Source organism: Panthera tigris, chromosome B1 (genome assembly GCF_018350195.1).
Source record: "Panthera tigris isolate Pti1 chromosome B1, P.tigris_Pti1_mat1.1, whole genome shotgun sequence".
In the NCBI taxonomy this organism is placed as follows: Eukaryota; Metazoa; Chordata; class Mammalia; order Carnivora; family Felidae; genus Panthera; species Panthera tigris.
Window position 1 is genome coordinate 77,387,126 of NC_056663.1, and position 25,751 is coordinate 77,412,876.

General features: G+C 35.8%; 1 protein-coding gene across 23 annotated transcripts in view; it reads left to right on the forward strand.

Moving 5' to 3' along the window:
• The window catches only part of IQCM (IQ motif containing M), a 644,218-nt gene that overhangs the window by 164,112 nt on the left and 454,355 nt on the right, over nt 1-25,751 (forward strand). For all 23 annotated transcript variants that reach the window (XR_006216738.1, XR_006216737.1, XR_006216740.1 and 20 more), the window contains one exon: nt 19,032-19,147. Coding sequence is in view for 19 of the 23 variants with exons in the window: in XM_042983796.1 (XP_042839730.1) it covers nt 19,032-19,147 (116 nt within the window). In the remaining 4 variants the exon portion in view is untranslated. The remainder of the gene's footprint in view (nt 1-19,031; nt 19,148-25,751) is intronic.

A 25,751-nucleotide genomic window follows, 5' to 3' on the forward strand; every position in this document is an offset into this window, starting at 1 on the left:
AGACATTTATAATTGTTAGCTCTTCCTGATGGATAGACCCTATGATTATTATATAATGCCCCTCTTCATCTCTTGTTACAGCCTTTAATTTGAAGTCTAGTTTGTCTGATATAAGTATGGCTACTCCAGTTTTCTTTTGGCTTCCAGTAGCATGATAAATAGTTCTCCATCCCCTCACTTCCAATCTGAAGGTGTTCTCAGGTCTAACATGAGTCTCTTGTAGACAGCAAATAGATGGGTCTTGTTTTTTTATCCATTCTGATACCCTATGTCTTTTGGTTGGCACATTTAGTCCATTTACATTCAGTGTTATTAAAGAAAGATATGGGTTTAGAGTCATTGTGATGTCTGTAGGTTTCGTGCTTGTAGCAATGTCTCTGGCACTTTGTCTCACAGGATCCCCCTTACGGTCTCTTGTAGGACTGGTTTAGTGGTGACGAATTCCTTCAGTTTTTGTTTGTTTGGGAAGACCTTTATCTCTCCTTCTATTCTAAATGACAGACTTGCTGGATAAAGGAATCTCGGCTGCATATTTTTTCTGTTCATCACATTGAAGATCTCCTGCCATTCCTTTCTAGCCTGCCAAGTTTCAGTAGAGAGATCGGTCAAGAGTCTTATAGGTCTCCCTTTATATGTTAGAGCACGTTTATCTCTAGCTGCTTTCAGAATTTTCTCTTTATCCTTGTATTTTGCCAGTTTCACTATGATATGTCATGCAGAAGATCAATTCAAGTTACGTCTGAAGGGAGTTCTCTGTGCCTCTTGGATTTCAATGCCTTTTTCCTTCCTCAGATCTGGGAAGTTCTCAGGTATGATTTCTTCAAGTACACCTTCAGCACCTTTCCCTTTCTCTTCCTCCTCTGGAATACCAATTATGCGTAGATTATTTCCCTTTAGTGCATCACTTAGTTCTCTAATTTTCCCCTCATACTCCTGGATTTTTTTATGTCTCTTTTTCTCAGCTTCTTCTTTTTCCATAATTTTATCTTCTAGTTCACCTATTCTCTCCTCTGCCTCTTCAATCCGAGCCGTAGTTGTCTCCATTTTATTTTGCAACTCATTGATAGCATTTTTTAGCTCCTCCTGGCTGTTCCTTAGTCCCTTGATCTCTGTAGCAAGATTCTCTGCTGTCCTTTATGCTGTTTTCAAGCCCAGCGATTAATTTTATGACTATTATTCTAAATTCACTTTCTGTTATATTGTTTAAATCATTTTTGATCAGTTCGTTAGCTGTTGTTATTTCCTGGACGTTTTTCTGGGGGAATTCTTTCGTTTTGTCATTTTGGATAGTCCCTGGAGTGGTGCAGGACTGTGGGGCACTTCCCCTTGCTGTCTTGAATAACTTGCATTGGTGGGGGGGGCCGCAGTCCGACCTGATGTCTGCCCCCAGCCCACCGCTGGGGCCACAGTCAGACTGGTGTGTGCCTTCTCTTCCCCTCTCCTAGGGGCAGGATTCGCTGTGGGGTGGCGTGACCCGTCTGGGCTACTTGCACACTGCCAGGCTTGTGGTGCTGGGGATCTGGTGTATTAGCTGTGGTGGATTGGCAAGGTACATAGGGGCTGGAGGGCCAGGCTCAGCTCGCTTTTCCTTCGGAGATCTGCTTCGGGAAGGGCCCTGTGGCACCAGGAGGGAGTCATACCCGCTGGAGGGATGGATCCGCAGAAGCACAGCTTTGGGTGTTTGCGCAGAGGAGTGAGCAAGTTCCCTGGCAGGAACTGGTTCCCTTTGGCATTTTGGCTGGTGGATGGGCGAGGGAGATGGCACTGGCGAGCGCCTTTGTTCCCCGCGGAGCTGCGCTCTGTCGTCCGGGGCTCAACAACTTTCCCTCCCGTTGTTCTCCAGCCCTCCCATTCTCCAAGCAGAGCTGTTAGCTTATAACCTTCCAGATGTCAAGTCCTGCTTGCTGTCGGAACACACTTCGTCAGTCCCTCCACTTTTGCAAGCCGGACTCGGGGGGCTCTGCTTGGCTGGCGGGCCGCCCCTCCGTCCTGGCTCCCTCCCGCCAGTCCATGGAGCACGCACCGCCTGTCCGCCCTTCCTACCCTCTTCCGTGGGCCTCTCGTCTGTGCTTGTCTCCAGAGACTCCGTTCTGCTAGTCTTCTGACAGTTTTCTGGGTTATTTAGGCAGGTGTAGGTGGAATCTAAGTGATCAGCAGGACACGTGGTGAGCCCAGTGTCCTCCTACGCCTCCATCTTCCCAGGATCCTCTATTTTATTTTGTTTTTAAGTTTATTTATTTTGGGTGAAACAGAGACAGCAAGAGTTGGGGAGGGGCAGAGAGTGAGGGAAAGATTGAGAGTCTAAAGCAGGCTCTGCACTGCCAGCGCAGAGTGTGAGTTGGGGCTCAAACTCACAAACCTTGAGATCATGATTTGAGCCAAAACCGAGTCAGACGCTTAACCAACTGAGCCACCCAGGCACCCGGAGTCTCTTTAATTTTAGCCACTCAGTTGGTAAGGTAGGTCTTTGCGGTTTCATTTTGTATTCCTCTGCCTGATGACTAATGGTGCTGAGCACTTTCTCACATGTGTATTTCCATTTGCGTATCTTTTGTGAAGTTTCTATATCTTTTGCCCCTTTTTAAAACAGAGTGATTTGTCTTTTTGTTACTGAGCTGTAAGAGTATATATTCTGGATTTAGGTCCTTGTCATATGTGGTGAATATTTACTCATAGTCTCTAACTTGCTTTTTTTTTTTCCCCTTCTCCTTGCCTTTTCTTATGAGTAGGTTTTATTTTTGATGAAGTCCAATTTTTCATTTTCTCTTTTGTGACTTGTGCTTTGTGCCTTCCTTAAAAATCATTCCTGGTCCCAAGGTTGTAAAGATCTCTGTTTTTTTTCCCGATAGCTTTGTTGATTTGGCTTTTATGTTTCAACCTATGATCTATTTCAAATTAATTTTTGTGTATGGCCTAAGTTAGTATCACTTGTTGAAGAGATTTTTCTTGTTCCATTGAATTACTTTGGTATCTTTGTCAAAAATCTTCATATTTGTGCATGTCTACTTCAGGACTCTCAACTCTGTTTCATTAGTGTATTTATACATCATTTTGCCAATACCACATTTTCTTACTACTTTTATAGTAAGTCTTAAAATTATATGGTACACATCCTCCAACTTTGTTTGTTTTCAAGATTGTTTTGACTATTCTTGTTCCTTTGCTTTTCCAAACAAATTTTTTAAGTTACCTTGCCAATTTCCAGAAAAAATGCTGGCTGCGATTATAAATGGCTTTGCTTTGAATCTATATATCACTTCAGGGATATAGAACAACACTCTTCACGTTAAGTCCTTAATCCATCAGCACAATTTATCTCTTCATTTATGTAAGTCTTCTTTAATTTTTCAGCACTATTTTATATTTTGTAAGATATATATTTTATATTTATGTAAGGTTTTACATGCTATTTGTTAAATTTGTTCTTAATTGATTTTTTTAATTATTCATGCTACTATATTAAATATAATTGATTTTTAATTGATTTTGTCCACAGCAACATTGCTGAATTTATTTACTAGTTCTACCAGTTTTCTTTTCAATTCATTAGAATTTTCTATATACACAGTCATGTCATTCTGAATAAAGAGAGCTTTACTTTTTTTCTTTCCAAATTGCATGTCTTTTATCTCTGTCTTGTTTTACTGCACTGGTTAGAAACTCTAGCACAATGCTATATAGAAGTAGTGATTGCAGACATACTATCTTTTTCTTTTCTTTTCTTTTCTTTTCTTTTCTTTTCTTTTCTTTTCATTCCTTTTCTTTTCTTTTCAAATTTAAAAAAAATATTTATTTTGAGAGAGAGAGAGAGAGAGAGAGAGAGAGTGCGTGCATGCCTGCGGGAGGGACAGAGAGAGAGAGAGAGAGAGAGAGAATCCCAAGCAGGCTTTGCACTGCCAGCATAGAGCCTGACATGGGGGTTGATCTCACAAACTGAGAGATCATGATCTGAGCCAAAATCAAGAGTCAGGCGCTTAACCGACTTAGCCACTCAGACACCCCAACAGACATCCTATCTTGTTTCAAATCTTAGGTAGATGCCATCAATATCTCATCATTATGTATGATATTAGTTATAGTTCTTTGTAGATTCCCTTTATCAGGATTAGGAAATTTCCCTTTTTCCTAGTTTCTGGAAAAAAAAATTTTTAAATCATAAATGTGTTGAATTTTCTAAAGTGTTTTTTTGTAGTGTACTTAGATAATTATTGATTTTTCTCTGTGTTTTATTGTAGTGAATTACACTGTGAATTCTCGTATATCAGACCAACTTTATATTCTTGGGATACACCTAATTGATCACATTATGGTTTTCATATATTGATGGATGCTTTTCATATATTGATGTATTTGATTTGCTAATATTTTATTAAGGATTTTTGCATCTGTGTTTCTCAAGAACATTGGTCTGTTTTTATTTCTTATAAAATCTTTGTCTGACTTTGCTATCAGAATTATAATGGCTTCATAAACTTAGTTGAGTTTCCTGGCTTTTCTCCTGCAGCAGCCAACAACCACCTTGTCCTCTTGCAGTGCCTCTTTTCTAGACACCTGCATCACAGAGGAGGTCTCTCTCAGATCTCCTGCCTTCCCCTGGTCTTTCCCAGGGAAGACTGGGTGGAAACCTTTAGAAAAGAGTATAATTGTGGATGCAGATGCCTCATTTGGGCTTCTAAGAAATCTGTGCTACCAAATGAGTACACATTTGGTCTTTAAAGGTTTATCCAAAGTTTCAGCTGTTGTTTTCTTCCATGCTTCCATGGTGGTCATCTCTTCTTCCCATGGTCTGCCGAAGGTGAATTGTACTCTATCTTTTCTTGGAGGAGCTTGTCAGCCTTGTATAGTTGTTCATTAGGTTGCCTTGTGACCTTAGCTCTTCATGGATCAAAAATTATTGTTTTATACACTATCTCTCTTGTTCTTATTGCTAGAGTGGAAAACATTTTTTGTGTGATTTTCTATATTTAAAGTGAAAGGTGAACTCTACATATCTTTTAAGATTTGAAATGATATTCCTTAATATTGTACCCAAACACCCACATAATAGGTTTGATTTTCCATCTCTTATCTTTTGGGTCTGGGCTCAACTTCAGGATGTTTTCTGTCCTTAAATGAATAATACTGAGTGAAAATGTTTGATTAATTAGAAGTATCCTAAGTTAAAAAGGACATACAGATGGTTCTTCAATTGAAAGAATTAAGGATCTTGAGTAAAAAAACCAGCTTTGGAATCTCAGCAGAATAGTATATTCTGAACTTCAGCTTTTTCTTTTCTAAAATAGGAGAGGTAATCCCTGTTTTATATCTCTCTTTTTTGAGGAAGCTAAAATGAGATGGTATATGTAGAAGTTATTCTTAACATGCTAAATAGATGTAAGTTGCTGATAAATAATTTTCAGAAAGATACATATATAATTGAAATTTGAATCTCTGAAATGAGTTTTTATTCTAATAGTTTTATACCTGTAATTAATAGTTTATGGCATAGTGGTGATAGCCATCGGAGAACATATTTTGTACACAGAAATGATTAACGGATATCTATTGATCACATATTGTGTGTGCTTTGCTTGTTGCTAGGGAGATAATGGTGAGCATGACAAAAGTTATTGACTTTGTAGTACTTATATTCTATTGGAGAAGACAGACAATAAATTTCTGATGCTCTGCTCTGAGGAAGGTTCTGGCCTGGGATTTTACAGTATTTTCAACAAAGCCACCATATGAAGACTTGGTGGGGATTTTTCTTAGCTGAACTTTCTTACACCTTAATGTGTGCTTCTCTTCTTCCTTTTTCAAACCAAATCTTGCCAGATAGAAAAGTATTGTTATTCATGTTTTGCTCTGCTCTTTTTTTTCCCCTGATGCTTAGCTATTTAATTCAAGTTTTTCTTGGCACTGGAAAGGTTTATGCATTTTTGAATAAATAGATAAAAAAGCATTTTATTATGGAAAATATAAATATATACAAAAAGAGAGTAGGATAATAAACCCACAAGTACCTATTATCCAGCTTAAATAATTATAAATTCATGGTCAGTATTGTTGCATCCATGTACATGTACCCACTCAGTTACCTTTCCACCTTGGGCCATTTAAAGCAAATTCCTTGATATGCTTCCATAAATGTTTTTCAGTTTTACTATAAAATATAAGGAATCTCTTTTTATTATTAAAAAAATTTTTTTAATGTTTTATTTTTGAGAGAGAGAGTAAGAGAACATGCAAAAACAGGGGAGGGGCAAAGAGAGAGAAAGAGAGAGACAGACAGACAGAGAATCCAAAGCAGGATCCAGGTTTCAAGCTGTCAGTGCAGAGCCTGATGTGGGGCTTGAATCCACGAACCTTTATATCATGACCTGAGCTGCAGTTGGATGCTTAACCCACTGAGCCACCCAGGTGCCCCAGGAATCTCTTTTTAAAGCACAACCAAAATATCATAATCTCATCTAAAAATTAACAATAATTTAATATCAATTAATATCTAGCAATTGTTCAAATTCTACATTTTTCATCATATTTTGATAGAGAGTTCATTCAAGTAGAGATGGAGTTGTTTTATCATTTTTGCTTCTATTGTTTACATAGATAAAGACATTTGGTATCAGTAACCATAATGGAAATATTTTGAATTACAATATGCTTTTTTGGATGGAGAGAAAAAGATGATGAGTCTTGAAAGTTTGTCCTTGAAAGTTGGGTATGCTTTGGGAAGGTGGAGACTGGTTAGAATGTGTTATCTGGGTATGGTAGTCAGTGTTCTCCAGAGAAACAGAACCAATAAGATCCTTCTCTCTCTGTCTCTCTTTCTCTATGTCCTCTCTATTTTCCTCTTGATAAAAATATAACTAGATCTACCTTATTACTTATTTATGTATATATTTATATTGAGCTCAAGATAGACAAGTAGAGGTATAGTTAGATAGAAAGACAGATACATGATAGATACCCTCTCTCTTTCTCATTCTTCATATGTGAGCCCTTAAATCTCTCTCTTTCTCCTCTAGACTCCATATATGGAGAGGTTTATTTTAAGGAATTAGCTTATGCAATTGTAGAGGCTGACAAGTACAAAATTTGAGTCTGGAGTAGTCTGCTGGCAGAATTCTCTGTTTTAGAGGAGATGAGTCTTTTTCTTGAGGCCTCAACTGATTGGATGGGGCCCACCCATGTTATGGAGAGCAATCTGCTTTAGCAGATTTGAAGGTTAATCTCATCTAAAATAACTACAGGGGCGCCTGAGTGGCTTAATTGGTTGGGTGTCTGACTCTTGATTTTGGCTTGGGTTGTGATCTCACAGTCATGAGATTGAATCCATGTCAGGCTCTGTGCTGGGCATGGAGCCTGCTTGGGATTCTCTCTTTCCCTTTCTCTCTTCTCCACCCCCACTTCCATGCACAAACTGCCCCCTCCCTTCAAAGAAAATACCTTTACAGCAACATCCATACATGTTTGACCAAATACCTGGCCACTGTATTTTAGACAGGTTGACACAAAAAGAACTATCACAAATGGAAGCAAATGAGTGGACTTCAGTGCTGTTTAGGTTAAGGCAAGTAGAGCCCTTCAACTAGAGGAAAGACTCATACATTGACATTGTCATTAGTAAAACCAGGAAAGTAAATTAAGAAATAGTCTTTATTTTGCTCTCATTTATTCTTAAAGTTGCTGCTAAAATAATACATATTATGTTTCTGAAAAGAAGCAAATTTGTTGAATTTGATCTGTTGATGTGTAGGAGTAAGAAGGCAGAGCATCTGTGAAATATTTCATTGGTACAGTCAATTTTCATTTATTAGTGATAATGGAAACAGCATCTCCATGGCTATTGAGCTTTATAGATAATATTTAACACATTAAAATCCAGAATTTTCATCATCCACTCAGAACTTAGACTATTTCTTGTATTTATAAACAAACAGAAACATTAATTTATGTTTTATGTTTGCCTCCTTTCTGATGATGATTGAAAGGACTGAAAAGGACAAGTAGAAATTGGCTAATTTTTAAGCCTGATAATTGTAATTTTTTATCATCATAAAAATGTTCTTTTTGTTAGCTTATTTAATATTGTTTGCTATATTTATGTGTGATGTTTGCTATAGCTTTATAGACTTAGGCTCTGTGAATCTCTTTGTACTTAGATATATTTTAAATTTAATTTTGTATAATACTCTACCTGGAATTTAGTTAAGGTTCCATCAATCATATATGCTCTATGCCTCACAAGGTGACAGACTTACTCTCTCCTAGCTATGACTAGAAGAAAAGAATAGAGTGAAACATTTAGAATAAAAATACTGACATAAGCAGAGCTAAAATGCTGTTCCATAATTATCCGTTTGTTTTTGTCACTAGAATCTTTTCTCCTGCCTTGAATGTATTGCTTTAATGAATTTTAGTAAAGATAATGATACATTAATGAACTTCAGTTTCCTGAGAAGCCAATCATGAAAGACAGATGGAAATAACGAAAAATTAACAATCTTTCTTAGGGGATTAGAGTTTTGTTTTTGTTTTCTAAAAAGGCCAGCTCATTCCAGAATTTGCACAATTATTCTAGCTCATGCATAACCTATGAGTAAATAAAATACCAAAGATTTGTGACAAAACATTTGGTAGATAGTTTTGTTTAAAGCTTAATCATTCTTTTGTAATACAAAACAACTATATCTCCGTAAAAAAGCTTCTGGAAAGCTAAATATTCAGGTCAACATCCTTATAACTGGAAGGGAGTGGCATGTGCATATTTTTTTGAGTGATGCATGTATACGAAAACATCCTGTAAAGTCGTCCCCTAAATTCCACAGTCATTCTAGGTTCCAGATTTATTTTTTTAATTTTTTTTTTTAAATTTTAGAAGGGAGTAGAGAGGAACGGAGAGAGAGACAAAGAGAAACAGAGAGAGAGAGAGAATCTTAAGCAGGCTCCATGCTCAGGATGGAGCTGACTTGGGGCTTGACCCCAGGGTCATGGGATTATGACTTGAGCTGAAATCAAGAGTCAGATGCTCAAGTGACTGAGCCACCCGGACACCCCTATGCTCCAGATTTTTTAAAACTGGGATTATCAACTTGCTTCAGAGAGAAGTCGAGGGGTATTTCACCTCTTAGCTAACAACCTCCTTCTTTTTGTTCGTTTAGCATTTAAACTGTTAAAACATAAGATTTGATTGTATTACATTGTTTCCGTGTGGTGTAGAGACCAAACTGGGCAGAGTTTGAGCCAAATATGTACTTACCCCCTCATGTCCAACTCATGTATATTTGTCTCAGGCCCATGGACTGCTTCCTTATCCATTCTATTCAAGCTCGGGCAGCAAGTCTGGTTTTACAAATAAACCATGGGTTAGGTCCTATGGCAACCAGTAGGAGGAAAAAACAATTAGGATAGCTTTCCTCAAAAATGGCTCTATGTGAGTCAGGTCCTTCAGATTCATGAATTTTGCATTCAGCCCATTCAGAACAAAAAAACAGAATACAGACAAAAGTTCGATTAAACCAAAAATTATTATTTTTAGCATTTTGGCATATTTTTGTTTAGTCTTTTTGTTTATGGGTTTTTCGTTCATAATTGAAAGTGCAAGATATATATTTTTGTTGTTGAAAAATAATTCAATGCATGTGTGTACTATATTTACTTAAACAATCTCCCATTACTGGACATTTATGTTAATTTCTATTTTTATTATTGTGTTGGGGTTCTAAAGACTACCCCTTGTTCAGTGATCTGCTAGGAGGATTCATGGGACTCAGTATGTTGTCATATTCATAGCAAAGGTTTATTATATAAAAACATACAAAGAAAAATCAACAATCAAAGAAAAATCACTTCACATGTGGTGGAGGCCAGAGGAAACCAGGAACAAGCTTCTAAGAGTTCTTCCAGTGGTCACTGCAATGCATTTAATTCCTCCAATAATGAATCGTGACATGTGTGAAGTGTTGTACACTGGGGAAACTCATTAAAGATTCAGCAACAAGGTTTTTACTGGGGGATAATCTAAGTATCCTCTGCTTAGTATGTCCCAACATTCCAGATTTCCAGAAGGAAGCACACATTTTGCATAAACCCGTATTGTTTGCCCAGTCTAGGCACAGTGAGATACTCTTATCTTTTAGGAAAAGTTTTACATCAGTGTAGGGAACTGTTCACCTGCCAAGTTCCCAGATACCAGCCCAGGATTAACCTTGTAAACTTGTCTTTCTAGGAATAACAGTCTCAGCTTTGCTATGTTAACTCTTCTGCCCAATTATTATAAATAATGCTGTAATAAACATCATTATTAGTGAATCTTGTGGCATATTTCAAATTACTTCCTTATGAAAGATTCCTAGAAATCGATATTACTTCAAAAATATGAATATTTAAAAGACTTCTCTCACTGGCGAATTACTTTCCCAGAATCTTTTAAAATTTTCATTTTCACCAAGCATGTATGAGTGTGGGCACAGAAACCTTGACTAAAATCAGTAAGATCTGTATTGTCCAAACATCAGTATGTAGTCAACCTGGAAGAAATAATTTTTAAAAATTTAGGATTATATGAGACAAACAAATGGCTAGTTAATTGTTGCTTCTTTTTACAGGGATGGGGCAGGGACTGCTAAGAACACTCCCATCGAATTACCATGCAATAAATCACTTTTCTCCCAGAACTCTTGTCTTTTTTTTTTTTTTGCCTAGAAACCTATGACATCATTGCCATCTGTAAAACAAGCATCATCCGGTTCATGTTAACATTTTTTCTTCAAAACTATTCATACATATTCTGTACCAGGCATTGTGGTTGTGTAGAGGATACAACAGTATACAGGATGTGACGTCTGCCCACCTGGAGTTTGCAGGCAGGTGCTAGCATGAGCTGTATTTGTCATAGTGCTTCTGGGCAAAGATGACAAGTGGGCTGCCATCAAGAGGCATTTTCAGATCATGTATTCAGATAGCTGCCCTTGTATCACAGAAATAAATCTGTGACAGTAGTACCTGGGCTTGTTTTAGTTAATCAGAAAGACTGAGACTAAACTTTTCCAAAGCTACCTCAACATAGCAGACTATCTCTGTTACTTCCTGAGAGGGGGATGTGAGTTTATGACTCTTTAAAGATAGTGTGGTTCTCCCCTGCCCCCAAACTGTTGTGTCATTGAAGACAAATGTAAAGGAAGCATTTATTGGGGTGCCTGGGTGGCTCAGTCGGTTAAGTGTCTGACTTTAGCTCAGGTCATGGTCTCGGGTTTGCGGGTTCAAGCACCGCGTCGGGCTCTGTGCTGACAGCTCGGAGCCTGGAGTCTACTTCTGATTCTGTGTCTCTCTCTCTCTGCCCCTCCCTTGCTCGCTCTCTGTGTCTCAAAGGTGAATAAATGTTAAAAAATTTTTTTAAAAATAAATAAAGGAACCATTTATTTTTGTATGTATGCTTGTTATGTAAGAAGTTTAAGCAAATTGTGTTTTCTTCTTTACCAAGTACAAAACATCTTTGTTAGAAAAAAGAGAGGTAAATCTCCCTAAAGTTCTGTGATGATTTCTTCAGACTTTGCTTTTGTTCATAGTTTTTCTACATAATTTTTGCCTAATTTCGCCTAAAATTATACAGACTTATTTTAAATGTGTTCTCTGTAAAGTTGCAATTAGTATGATTAATTGCAGAAAATGTGGAAAATACAGAACACTGTCACAAAAAGAGATACTTGTTTATTGTTCTACCACCCAGAAATACTCACTATGAAATTCTGGTGTATATCCTACAATCTATTTTCCAGGTATATTTTTCCCCTTAAACAACTGAGGGCCATAGGAATATTCAGAGGCTGTTCTCATGATATAAAGAGGCACTTCCTGGGGGGTGATGTCGTGATTTAGGTGATTCAATTTGAAGTTTTAAGAAGGAGAAAAGTCATTATTTAAGTTCTTGGAAAATGAAAATAGCCACTATTGTTCTTTGTTTCCTTGTTTTGTTTATTGGGTGCATGTTCCGAACCTTTAGCCATTCTAAGTGCACGAGACACCAATGCTGGTCATTGGTTATTGTTTTTGGTAATCATAGAACAAGAGTCCATTTGAAAGAACATTTCATTTGAACTGTGAGTGAGGTAAAGCTTATACCATAGGAAACAAACTGTTTGTTTCCTGGGAAAGCAAAATGAAGCAGAAAAGGAACTATGAGGCTAGGACTGGGAAGACCAAGCTGTAAGTCTGAGGTGTAGAATCCACGTGACTGTTGTGGCCCTACTTGAAATGGCTATTCTGGTTATGGGAAGAACTGCTGGTCCCATGATTTCTAAACTCTTTTAACCTTAATTTTGATTCAAGTTTTGATCTTCAGATAGATATTTTTTATTTAAACAAAAACACGTGATTTTTCTCAGCAGACCTTCGAGGTGTTGGTATATCGGAGAATGAATTTTTTCCCTGGCCTTTATAAATGGAAGACAATTTGGTTTTAAAATTTCTGTTTCACAACTTTTCCTTTTCCTTGGAAATTCTGTTTGTGGTTTTCTGTCATTTATTGTTTCTTTTGTTGTTTCACAGAGGACATTTGATAACAACCTGTGTTTTACACGTTTGAGATGTTTTTTCTTTGCAAATGTGTGTGAATTCTTTTGGTAGTTTGTTTTCTTTATTCTTGTAATTTTGCAGGATGTAATGGCATACAAATCTCTTTTAATTACTTTCTCATAATATACAATAAGCCCTAATACTCAGAAGATACATGCTTTTTTTTTTAGCTGAGGAAATAATTATTCAGTCGTGTTTGTTTTCTTTACTTTTGATTATTGTGGTTTCATCTTCAGTAATGTATAGGACTCCTTTGATGGATACTTATTTTTTGTCAACTTTAATCTATAATCTTTAATCTTCTCTCTTATAATTTTCATCTTTGGATACTTCTTTATTCTAGGAACACTTGCTAAATCTAGTCATTTGATATTCTGTACTGTCTCTTACACTCCTATTAAGTGTGAAATACATTTTAATTCTGTTGTTACAGTTTTGGTTTCCTGGTATTTCTTGCCTTTTAAAGATCACTCATTTCCATTTTTATTTATCTTGCAAATATTCTTATTGTATAAAGTCTTAGTTTGTTTTCTCCTTATTGCTTTTGGCTTCTATTTTAGAGTTTGGCTTGTTATATAGTACAATGGAATGCCAATACTATTCTAAAATTTTCTTCTGAGTCTAATAGAATATTTTTGACTTAAACTCTTTTATAGATTTTCAGAATTGCAGACTGTATTAGTTTCCCAGGGCTGCTTCAACAATTGACTCCACAAACTTGGTAGCTTAAAAGGACACAACTGTATTCTCTTACAGTTCTAGAGGCCAGAAATCTGGGATTAATTTCATTGGACTACGTGGAGATGTTCCCCAGGACTGATTCTTTCTGCGACTCTAGGGATGAATATTTCTGTTCCTTTTCTGCTTCTGAAGGCTATTTGCACTCCTTAGCTCATGACCTCTTCTCCAAATCACTCTTGCTTCTGTCATCACATTTCCTTCTTTTCCATGGGCCTTTTTGAGTACACATATGGCCCATCATGATATCCTAGGTTATCTTCCCCTCTCAGGATTATTGATTTAATCATGCCTGCAAAGTCCCTCTTGCCATGTATTCTAACATTTGCAGGTTTCAGGGATTGGGATGTGAGTATCTTTGGGGCCATTGTTCAGTCTTCCATTGGGACCTTTCCCCTTGTGTTGCTGTCCCTTGGGCTTCAAATTCAGATTGATCTGGGTTCACACAACTGCTTACTAGCTGCCTGAACTGGGGCAAGTGACTTAATTTGTTTTTCCTCTGTTAAACTAGGGTTCTTGTGTAGATTAGGTCAGGTAATGCGTGTAAAGTATTCAACAATCTAGGTCCTCCGTAAATGTTAACTGGCATTTCCATGATCAATATAGGCCCCAGGATGTTTACTCTGCCCTGAATAAAAAGACATAGCTCCATGCAAAGTGAGTGATTATGAACAGAGAGAACATATGGATTTTTCTCTACTCTGCTCCACGTTCACTTGAATGTGCCAATTACCTTTTCTAGTTCTATAGTTGATGAGCTGGTGTCAATGCCCCCTTCTCTGCCGAATTCTCAGTAACCCGGAGATGCCCATTTGGAACAGTTTGGTTCTACTGGGTGGGTCCTTTCATTCCTTCATTTTTCCTTCATTCTTTAGTATTACTATTATTTTTAGCTGTTTAGCACGTTAAAATTACAATCCCCGTTATGCATTGTTGTCAAATCCTGTCAGTGCCATCCTCTGCACAGAGCTCTTTCTTTACAATAAGACTGTTTCAATTCCTGTTGGTACAGTCAGGATTACTCTCTTTTCTAGTTGTTTCCTTAGAGTTGTAGTGTCCAAGTGGATTGTGGTAGTTGAGGGTATGGAAAGGGAAGGGTTCTTCAAAAGCAGCATCCACATTGTACAGAAATGGGTTTTGTTCTTTTTTCTTTATATTTTTCTTGGGAGATAATAAGCCTTTTTTCTAACATCTTTCAGATGGGCTAGGGGTTTTATTATGTAAAGGTCACTAATTGCTTTCCTCAATTCACTTCCTCATCTTAAAGAATTTTGTTTTCTCATCTGCATATTAATGAATGGTTAGACTTAATTTCTTGTAACCTTGAGATTTTCATCTTTTTCTTTATTGTTACAGTATTTTAGTGGTACTGTAAAAGGGGCTGCCTCACAGCCAGAAGTCACAAAGCCATATTGAACCAGAAATGATTCTTTTTGAACACTTTTTTTTATCCATTATTAGCTGAAAGTATCTGTCAAACTTGTTCAAATACTTGGCAATTCAGAAACATATTATGCAACAGTGATGCCACTGTTCTGTATTATATTATATCCTAATAAGAATGAAGTTCTCATATATTTTTAAACTCACTTTAAGTTTCTCCTGTTTTTTAGTATTTGCTTTGTATGTATAAACAAGTGATCCCATCAGAACCCAAAAAAGGATCATAGGTATGTCTTATTTGCTGTCTCTCAGGATTCACTTAAATAAAAGTGTTAATTGGAACACAGAGTTATCTGTATTTCTTACATGTTTTATAATATAAGATTTGGGAACCATGAATATTAACTGGTATTCAGTAGATACACAAAAGTTAGTCTGTTGAATCTTTATTTTTATTAAACCCTTTTGGAAACAGTTAATTTTAAATAAATGAAACAAAGTAAATAGTTTAAGCAATTTGAGAATACATATTGTATGTTTTTGACTATAAATTGAAATATGATTGATTTAAATGGACATTTCAGTCATTGATTCTAAAAGTTGAACTAATGTAACAGATGGAGTTCAGCTGCCCAAGCAAGCTTCTGGGTTTGATTATTCAAGTGATTAAGATGCTATTTGTCAACTCTAGTTTACCACCCCTTTTAATTATATAGATAATCAAACTAAGAACTGCTAATTCTGTCTCCTAACTATTAATTGTTTGTAATTACACGCAGATTAAAACTGCATGTGCAATTAACTCAGAGAATTAATTGATACAAGGGAATTGATAAAAGGGAAACAGAACAAGCTTGGCATAAAAAGGCTCTAGGGACACAGGACCACTTGAACCCACTAGTGTCTTGGGCTCTATCATGTCCTGGTAAAGATACTTCACACTTTCATTTGGACTTCTTCGGCTCTGTTGGATGCAGTTGCATAGACATATTCTTTTGAACTATTATATTCTTACATTATATATCATTAGCATAGACTGTTTCTTAGTTCTTCATTCATGGTTGATGGACACAATATATTTAAAAAATTTGAACTACTGTCTTTGGGTCTTTTGCTGATAATTCAGGTGACTTGGACAAATATATCCATTTGCAACCTGGAGGAAATATTTGTCACTATGAAGATTATTACATAAGTGGTGAATGTTTCAACTAGCTACAAATTTTCCCTTCCTTCCTTTCTCCTTCTTTCTTTCTTCATTTTCTTGGCAGTCTCACCACAGTATAGAACCTTATCAGTTTTCTGTGAGTCATTTGAGAAATTTTAGTTTCTAAAATAACTATGACAATTAGAATTTGGAACTGTCTCTCACCTTTGCAAATAATTGGCTCATTGTTAACTACATAAATTTAAGTACAAACGGGAAATAAAATTTAAAAAAAGCACCCCCAACTGAAATATGTTTAAAAATTATTACCTTTATAAACATCAAGATGATGCTAGAAAGTGAGAGAAGATAATCTGGTGGAAAATAGTTGATCCTGAAAAAAAATAGAATTTTAAAAACCTGTTGTAAATTTTTTTCCATTCCTTCAGATATTTGTGTCAGTTGCATTGTATGGGACTTTTCACTTTTAACAGTTTTGGTGATTGGCCTTTCAATCAGTGCCAAGTAATTCCAGAGCATACATTGAACATACGCTTTGGGCACAGCATTATGTTCAGTTTTATGGGAAATGCAAAGCAAGTAAAAGACTTTTAAGTTTAGATAGGAAAATAAGATGTGCAGAAGACAACAAAATAACATGAATTAAGTGTATAATATTTTTCAAAAAGAGTCTGTATAAGTATTGAGGAAATACAAAGGCAGGAAGACATCAGTATGGGTAGTTATTTAACCAAATTTTTTATGTTCCAAGGTAGCTCCTATTCCACCAGCTTGTTAACCTGATAGAACCTTCTTGGTTCCTTTTCAAATTTTGGTATTGCATTTTCCCCAGTTTTGTTTAATATCAGAATATTTTGTTCTATCCTGCTGGCTGTTAAACTGGGATCACTGCTAAGATTTCTTATTTTTTCACCTACCAATAAGCAACCTACTCTTGCTTACTCCCCACTCCATTTCCAGCATTCAGAATCTTCATTTCTCTGTGGCAGTATCTGTGAAGAGTGTTGGCTCCGTGAGGGTTTGTGAACATTTAGTCTGATGTATGACTGTTCTTCAAACTACCAGTTTATAACTTTTGACTGACTTTGTGGAATAAACTGGAATTTGTTGCATGTCACCTTCCGGGCCTGGCTTCTGAGGGGGAGTCATTAGCATACATCAGTGTGTGAATGATTACCTTGAGGATTTTAGTGGAGGGTTTACTGCTTCCTGAAGTGGAAAAGTTATAGCTATATTTTCTAATGTGATACCTATAGACTGGAGAAAATAATGCATGGCCTTCTCAACTGCATGAGTCTGTTTTGTGGGTAAACCAGATAAAATATTTGAAATGCTCTGCACTGTCTTGGAAAATAATTTGTATAGCACTTAGATTCATTTTGGGTTGGGCTCTTCAATGATCAGGAAGACTCCCTTTCCCTGTGAGATCTCCCCTTTGGAGGCTAATTCTTGTTCACCAGTATTTACATAGCTACCTCAATTGCATTGCTGATGAACCAGAAGCACAGATAAATTCCAACTAAAATATTGTCTTCGTCCTGGAAGCGTTTATCAGTTTAAAAAGGAGATTGAATTGAGGAGGGCACTTGTTGGGATGAGCACTGGGTGTTGTATGTAAACGATGAACCATGGGAATCTACTCCCAAAACCAAGAGCACACTGTACACATTGTATGTTAATCAATTTGACAATAAATCATATTAAAAAATGAAAAGTAAAAATTATAAATATGAAAAAAATAAAGTAAATTAGACCCTAGTTAAAATTAAAAAGGAGATTGGAAAGAGATGCCCAATTATCTAAAACATGTGAAGACACTTATGGTGCAAGTTCATTAAGGGAAGTAGGTGGTCCAGAGATAGTGTTAGTGAGTTGAGGAATGCTTTAAATTACTCAAGAAAGCGTCACAAGAAATGTGGGGACTTACACGTCTCTAATAACTCTTATTCTACCCTTTTAAGTCCCCCTGGGTTTATAAAAATCCCCAGTTAAAGTTTAATGTGTATGGCCTTTTCTTTGCTGTCCTCTTCCCAGATACTAATATGTTCAGGTTCCCTATAATCTTTCCATTGTTGGCATCTGCTTCCACTAAAGAATTTTATTTATTCATATTGAGTTGTGATTGAAATACGATTTATTATGTTGCCTCTTCTAGACACTTTGCCTTTTTGATAAGAGGACAAAGATTCTTTTTGACTGAAGTGGAAGAAATTATATACATATAAAATTAGAATGGGGTAGATTACATGCATGTTATTGATTGGAATGTCTCTGAGATAACATTACATTTTTTTTTATTATTTTATGTTACTATCTGCCTCCCTATAGGACACTTAGCTTATGATCCTATAAATAAGTTGAAGCAATGAAATGAGAGAATTTATTACGTCTGAGTTTTCTCTAAATTTATGTGAAATTAAGCAGTCCATAGATGTCTCTATTAAATCAAAAGTTTCAGGAAAGAATATATGTATATAAATAAGTATTAGAAAGAAAATTGGAAATGTATAAACAGTTTGATTCATTTTGGATGGCAGGATTGAACTGAATTTTTCTCTTTTAAATTATTAATGTTTCTGAGAAATAGACAAATAAATCTTAAATCTCCTCATCTTTAAAAAAAATTTGTCTGCAGAAATCCCATGCAACAACTGCCATGAGACAGAAGAAATATGTGGGCATATGTTGGCTAAGCTTTTGCTCTTTCAACTTATTTGTCTAGAGCACTTTTAATAATTTCACTTACTTTGCCATGTCAAAATGTGTACCCTCATCATAATTCTGAATTTTCTTTTAAAGTACTGACGTAGCAGGGAGAGGAGTTTTCCCTTTGTTTTTGTAAGTGCTATTCACAAATATGATTTTGCTAAGCCTCCTTTAAAAAAAGAAGTCAGTGCTCTTGAACAGAAGAGACTCAAAGGAATGAACCTGGTCTTCTGATGGGCACACCGTACCCAATAAAAACACAAGAGCTTTACTGTGTGATGGAACCAATTAATTGAAGCCTCTCTCTGTGTGGTGCTCATGCTTCTGCATCTCTCTGATTAGATGACAAGATGCGATTTTAATATAGAATAACAGGGCCGTAAAGATGATCTATTTTCCTCTTTGTAACATTAAGCAGTATGGTCTGTGTGTACTTTTCTTGGATAAATATTGTTTTAACTTGCATTGATATTTCTAACAGATAAAACATTCTACGATTGGAGAGGAATTATGTCAACAAAGCCTTCCTGTTTGACTCCTGACTCCAGCTGGCCTAGTTTGTGTGGGCCATCATCAATGTTTCGGGATTACCATTCTGTGAGTATTTGTGAAACTGGATATAGAGTTGTGTTACCATTCTTCTGGCAGCTTATTGGGTTAATTTTGATAAAATATGTGAGATTGTGCTATGGACCTATTTCATTCCCAAATGATTCTCCACTGAAATTCTTTGTCCTGAAACAGCGCTTTACTTCTGTTATCATATCTTGTGCAAAATTTGCATCTTGTGGATCACCTTAACTCCTAAATATGTGTATTAATTTTTATTTGAAGAGTACTGATAGCCAAAGTGATCATCACAATGATTTTCCCCAAATGTGATAGTAACTATTTTTGTAATGGTACCTAGACTATCAAGTAAATATAATGGAGGCCAGTGGGGCATGAAGATAGCTGTTAGGAGTGTCACAGAGGACTAAAAAATCCAAGGACAATTTCACAACCACACATTGATGGTTTTCTGAATGAGGACTCTCTAAACTGAAACATGGGAATCTGGGACTTGAAAATGGAATCTGGACTTCACTTTGAGTTCATCTATTTATCAGGCAAGGTCCTAAGATGTTTCTATATCAATAGTAGAGGAAACTCATGTGATTCTGAAATCTTTAGCAACAATTTCTATTTTATAATGTCGTGTCTCACAGTACATATATATATATATATATATATATATATATATATATATATGTTTGGGTTTCTTACATCTTCTCCGTGTTCGGTTCTGTATGTGAATGTGTCTGTCTCATCCTTTCACTGACTTTTTCTCTCTTTTTGTATCACTAACTATTTTTCTTCTTGACTTGTCATTTGTATTAGTGTGTTTGGCAATCATAACAAAATACCAGAGACCGGGTGGCTTAACCAACAGAAATTTATTTCTCAAAGTCCTGAAGTTTGGAAATCCAAGATCAAGGTGCCAGCAGGTCTGTTTTCTCCTGAGGCCATTCTCTCCTTGGCTTGCAGGCAGCTGTGTCCTCACATGGCCTTTCCTGTATGTGTCCCTGGTGTCTGTCTCTTCTTAAGAGATCACTAATCATATTGGATTAGGGCCCTACCCTTATGACCTCATTTAACCTAATGACATCATTAAAGGCCCTATCTCCAAATACAGTAACATTAGAGGTGAGGAATTCAACATACGCATTTTGAGGTGACCTAATTCAGTCCATAACACCATTAGACAACTGAAATATATTGAAAAATTATTTTTCCTGTTTAGTGAATATATAGATTACTTAAGATTAAAAAAAACAAAGGTTGTATTTTTATATTTTTCCCAGAGACCAGAACTTTTTGAATCATGTCATATATAACTTATATTGCTAAATTTGTGAATAAATTTACTAAAACTAAACACTGTTTTAGACAAGGACATTATATGAATATTATTAAGGAAAATAATATGATGTCTTTAACAAAACCAATACCCATAGAAGGCTGTTATTATTATCTCCCAGTAAAGGTAAAAAAAATGAATTGCTTCTTCTAAGCTTTCCAGATCCAGCTCTACCCTGTTTTACACTAACAATTTAAAGACTGCTCCTAGCTGTGTGAGAAACCACATTTAAATATATTTCTTTGGGGGAATATATCTGGCAAGGGTAGACTTGATTGTGGAGAGCAAATGCAAGACAGGGTATATTTATTCATTGTTGAGTGGGGGAATTAGGAACACAAAAGGCTATTACCCATAGCTTTGACATAAAAGATAGTGCTTTGGGGACGTGCACATGGCTAAAGAGTTTGGGGTAGACTGGAGTGGAGACTGGGTGAGCATGAAAAGGCCTTTTGTATCAGTCCAGTTAAAGGCTTGTCTCTTATCCTTGAAAACCAACAGTACTGGGGGTGGGTATGTGTGAATGGATAAGGAGCAGGATTCAGACCTTCAAATTTCTTTCCTGCAGCTTACTTGATTTTCAGTTTCTACTACTGAAAGTCTAAATGGCCTTTTTTTTTTTTTTTTAAGTAAGAATTGCTCTTTTGTTTATCCTTCAAAATAATCACAATCCTAGAAGGGATCAAAAATCATGTTCTAAGTAATCTTTTTTTCCCCAATTTTTATTGTGGTAAAATATACTTAACATAAAATTTACATCTTGGCCATTTTTAAGTGTATCATTTGGTGGCATTAATTACACCCACATTGCTGTGTAACCATTACCACCATCCATCTCCAGAACTTTTTCATCTTTCCAAACTGAAACTCTGTACCCTTTAAACATTAATTCTCTCTCCCTTCCCTCATCTCCTGGCAACAAGCATTCTACTTTCTGTCTCTATGGTTTTGATTTTTTTTGTGTGTGTGTGTGACTGGCTCATTTCACTTGGCATAATGTGTTCAAGGTTCATTCATGTTGTAACATATGTCAGAATTTCCTTAATTTTTAAAAAGACTGAATAATATTCTGTTGTACAGGTTTCCCCACTATCCCAAAGTAGAACATTCCTATGAAAATTTTGTAAGCTGAAATCACGTAAAGTGAAGAAATAATTACCATTGATTTATATGGAAAAAATTTCAAGTGTTCCCAGATCCCAAAAATAACTTCTCCTAGGCCTTTCTGATATCTTAGCTAATGGATGAACAAAATGCTTTAAGATAAAGCACAGATGCTCACAAGACACAGTTCAAAGGTGTGGTAGCTTGATGATGAGGTGCTGAGTGGAGTTTCCAGGGAAGGAGCTAGGTGAGGCCACTCTCACTGGTTGGGTTGTGTGCTACCTTTATAATGGCTTGCTGCAAAACAAATGTTGAATGCTATTTTCACTTTTCACCTTTTTTGTTAGATAAAAGCAAAAATCTTCTTTGGATTTCTTTGAGTTAGCAAAAGTAGGTACTAATATAGGTCTTTCCTAAAAGTGAAGTGGCAGAATGTGAACTTTCAAAAAGCGGGGGATACTTGTACCATATTTTGTTTATCCACTCATTTGTTGATGGACACTTGAATTGCTCTTACCATTTTGGATATTTTGGATAATGCTTCTTTGAATATGGGTGTATAAATATTGTTTGAGTCCTTGCTTTCACTTCTCTTGGTATATACCCAGAAGTAGAATTGCTGGACTATATTGTATTCCTATGTTTAATATTTTAAGGAATCATCATATTGTTTTCCATGGTGGCTGCACCATTTTACATTCCCAGTAGCAATGCACAAATATTCCAATGTCTCCATATCCTCATCAGCACTTATTACATTATCCATTTTCTTGATAGCAGCCTTACTAATGGGTGGGAAACGGTACCTAATCTTGATATGAGTTTTTTTCAGTCAGACCAAAAAGTAAGTAGGAAAAAAAGAGTGTAGAAACCTGCACTGGTAAAAGTAGGCACAGGGCATAGAAAACCCTGTCTTTGATTTTGTAGGAGGAGAGAAAAATTTTGCACATTCTGCTTTCAAAACGCTCTCTACAGCATAGCTACCCTTATCAAAATTTTAATTCACTCAGGTAAGAAAGTCACTGTGGATATGCTTTCTTTAACCTAAAAAACAAAACAAAACAAAACAACACTATCCCTTTTAAGCCTGAAGTTTTTGTTTTCTTTATAAAATCTTCTGAATCCTTATATGTTATCAGTTCTTTAAAATTTCATTTAAATTCTAGTTAGTTAACATATAGTGTAACATTAGTTTCAGGAGTAGAATTTAGTGATTCATCATTTACATATAACACCCAGTGCTCATCACAATACCCTCCATAATACCCGTCACCATCTAGCCCATCCCCCATCCACCTCCCTCTGTCAACCTTTAGTCTGTTCTCTATCGTTGAAAGTCTTTTATAGTTTGTTTCTCTCTTTCTATCTTTTTCCTCCATTTCCATATCTTCATCTGTCTTATTTCTTAAGTTCCACACACAAGTGAAATCATATGGTATTTGTCTTTCTCTGACTGACTTATTTTGCTTAACATAATACACTCTAGCCCATCCACATCATTGCAAATGGCAAGATTTCATTATTTTTGATGGCTGAGTAATATTCCATATATATATGACATATATTATTATATATATACTATATATAATATATAATACACACACACACACACACACACACATGTATGCACACCACCTCTTCTTTATCCATACATCAGTAGATGACATTTGGGCTCTTTCCACAGTTTGGCTCTTGTTGTTAGTGCTTCTATAAACATTGTGGTGCATGTGCCCCTTTGAATCAGCATTTTTGTATCCTTTGGATAAATATTTAATAGTGCAATGGCTGGATCATAGGGTAGTTCTATTTTCAACTTTTTGAGGAACCTCCATGCTCTTCTGCAGAATGGCTGCACCAGTTTGCATTCCCACCAACAGTGTAAGAGGGTTCCCCTTTCTCCACATCCTCACCATATGTTTTCAGTTCCAATTAAATAATAATTTAATAATGTTTAATGTCTTTAGTTTTAATGTTTCATTTCTGAAATTTCAGCCTTACTATATTAGAATTATGTTATTAGAATTTCTAGTTACTTTAAGCAATGTCCTATGGGCCCATAAAATGTCTTTATATGAAGTTAAAGAAACTGCATCCTGAAGAAAAGGTTACTGATGGTATTTTTTATGATTTTTTGAAATACTGAGGATTTTTAAAAATTTGTTTATGCTTTTTGAAGTACTGAGATATTTATAGCCGTAATTGTCTTGAAAGATAATATTTATTCATGGTAAGTGAATACTGAAAATGTAATCTTTTGTATAACATAACAATGTAATATTACATGGCAATAATACAATCTCCAACTTTCTCACCACAGTTTCATTTTATAATTCTTCTTTAAAAGTTTTGCTAACATTTATAATCATGTATGAAGCAATCTTGAAACCACAACCTGGAGGACTGTAGTTACAGTTATAGAAAACAACCTTGGTATTTATCAAAATTCTGGGATGGAAAAATTAATGTATTTATCAACAGTGTTCTTAAAAATAGCTAGGATAAAAACAAATATTGACAGAAATTTGTGTAAGTAGTTAATTTCTAGCTAAAATTGGGAAACAGAGGAGAAAGTGCAATAACTTTTATTCATTAGTTGTTAGTAAGGCAAACCTCTCCTCAGAGGGTGGTTATTAACTATGTTGCAGTGCCCCTTCTGAGGGGAAATATGCCGTTTGGTGATATCTACCAGTGAGGATGGAGTTCCAAGCCAGGGAATGCCAAGCGTGTGCACATGCATCCAGGATGGGATGGTGATGAGGTTCAAGGCAGTAGAATGGAGGGAAAAGAGTGGTTGTAGTTGTCTGACATGGGAGAGTAGGGGCATTTCAGGAATTGAAAGAAGTTCATTGCAGTAAAAGTGCAGCACATTCTTTCTAAGGGGCAAGTGGCAAGAAATGAAACTGAAGAGATAAGCAAGTCCCTATTATCATGAAGTGTCTTTGTAGGAAGACTGTCAGTCACGTTATCTTCTTAACCCTGATTGCAAGGAATTTGCCTAACCTTGACACTTGGACATAAGGGATTATAAAAAAAAAGTAGAATTCAGTTTAATAATTGGTTGCATTATAAATTGTTTTGTTTCAGAGAACAAACTGTGAGTCAGTCCTCTGGGCATTTGGCTTCGTTGTCCTCTGCACTATCCCCTATCCCCCCTTCCCTAGGGGAACACATCCTACATAAGAGATAAGAAAACAATTCATTGGTCATATTTTTAAACATACTTATATCTTCATCTTGTCGACAAAATTCACTGGATTTTATAGAAACATTTTTTAGAAATGAAAAGAAATTTCAAATATAACATTATCATTCTCCACATTAATTTAATTTTGTTTTTTAATTTTAATTTTTTAATTTTACTCCAGTAGAGTTAACATAGTGTTATATTCATTTTATGTGTGCAATATAGTGATTCAACAATTCTGTGTATCATTATTTGGTGCCCATGATAAGTGTACTCTAATCCCCATCACCTACTTCACCCATCCCCCCACCTCCCCTGTGATATGCTTGATTTTAAACTAGTACCCTCAGTTAAAGTTATTATTTTTGTAATGTTCATTTATTTATTTTTGAGGAGGGAGGGGGAGAGAGAGAGAGAGAATTCTAAGAAGGCTCTAAGAGGGGTTGAGCTCATAAATGGTGAGATCATGACCTGAGCTGAAACCAAGAGTCACACACCTAGCTAACTGAGCCACCAGGTGCCCCTAAAGTTATTTTTTTTTCAACAGGAACATATTTTACTTGAAGCATACTTCAGAATATATGGTTCTAAAAGATACATATAAAATATTCCATCCAAGAAAAATAGAATATGCATTTTCTTCAGTTACACACAGAAAAATCCCCTGGTTAAATCACATATATAAGGACATAACAAATATTACAAATGTAAGAATACTGAAATCATAACAAGTGTATTTTCCAACCACAGTGGTACAAAACTAAAGATCAACAATAAAAGAAAGCCAGGAAATCTACAATGTAAATATTAAATATTTAATATGTAAATATTTAACAACACACTACTGTACAACTAATAAGCAAAATAAGAAATCAAATGGCCAATTAAAGCAAGTCTCAAAACAAAAGAAAAACACAATATTACAAAACCTATGTGATGCAGCAACATCAGATGTTAGAATGAATTGTATGATATAAATGCTTGGATTAAGAAAAAAAGTTCAAGTAACCAAC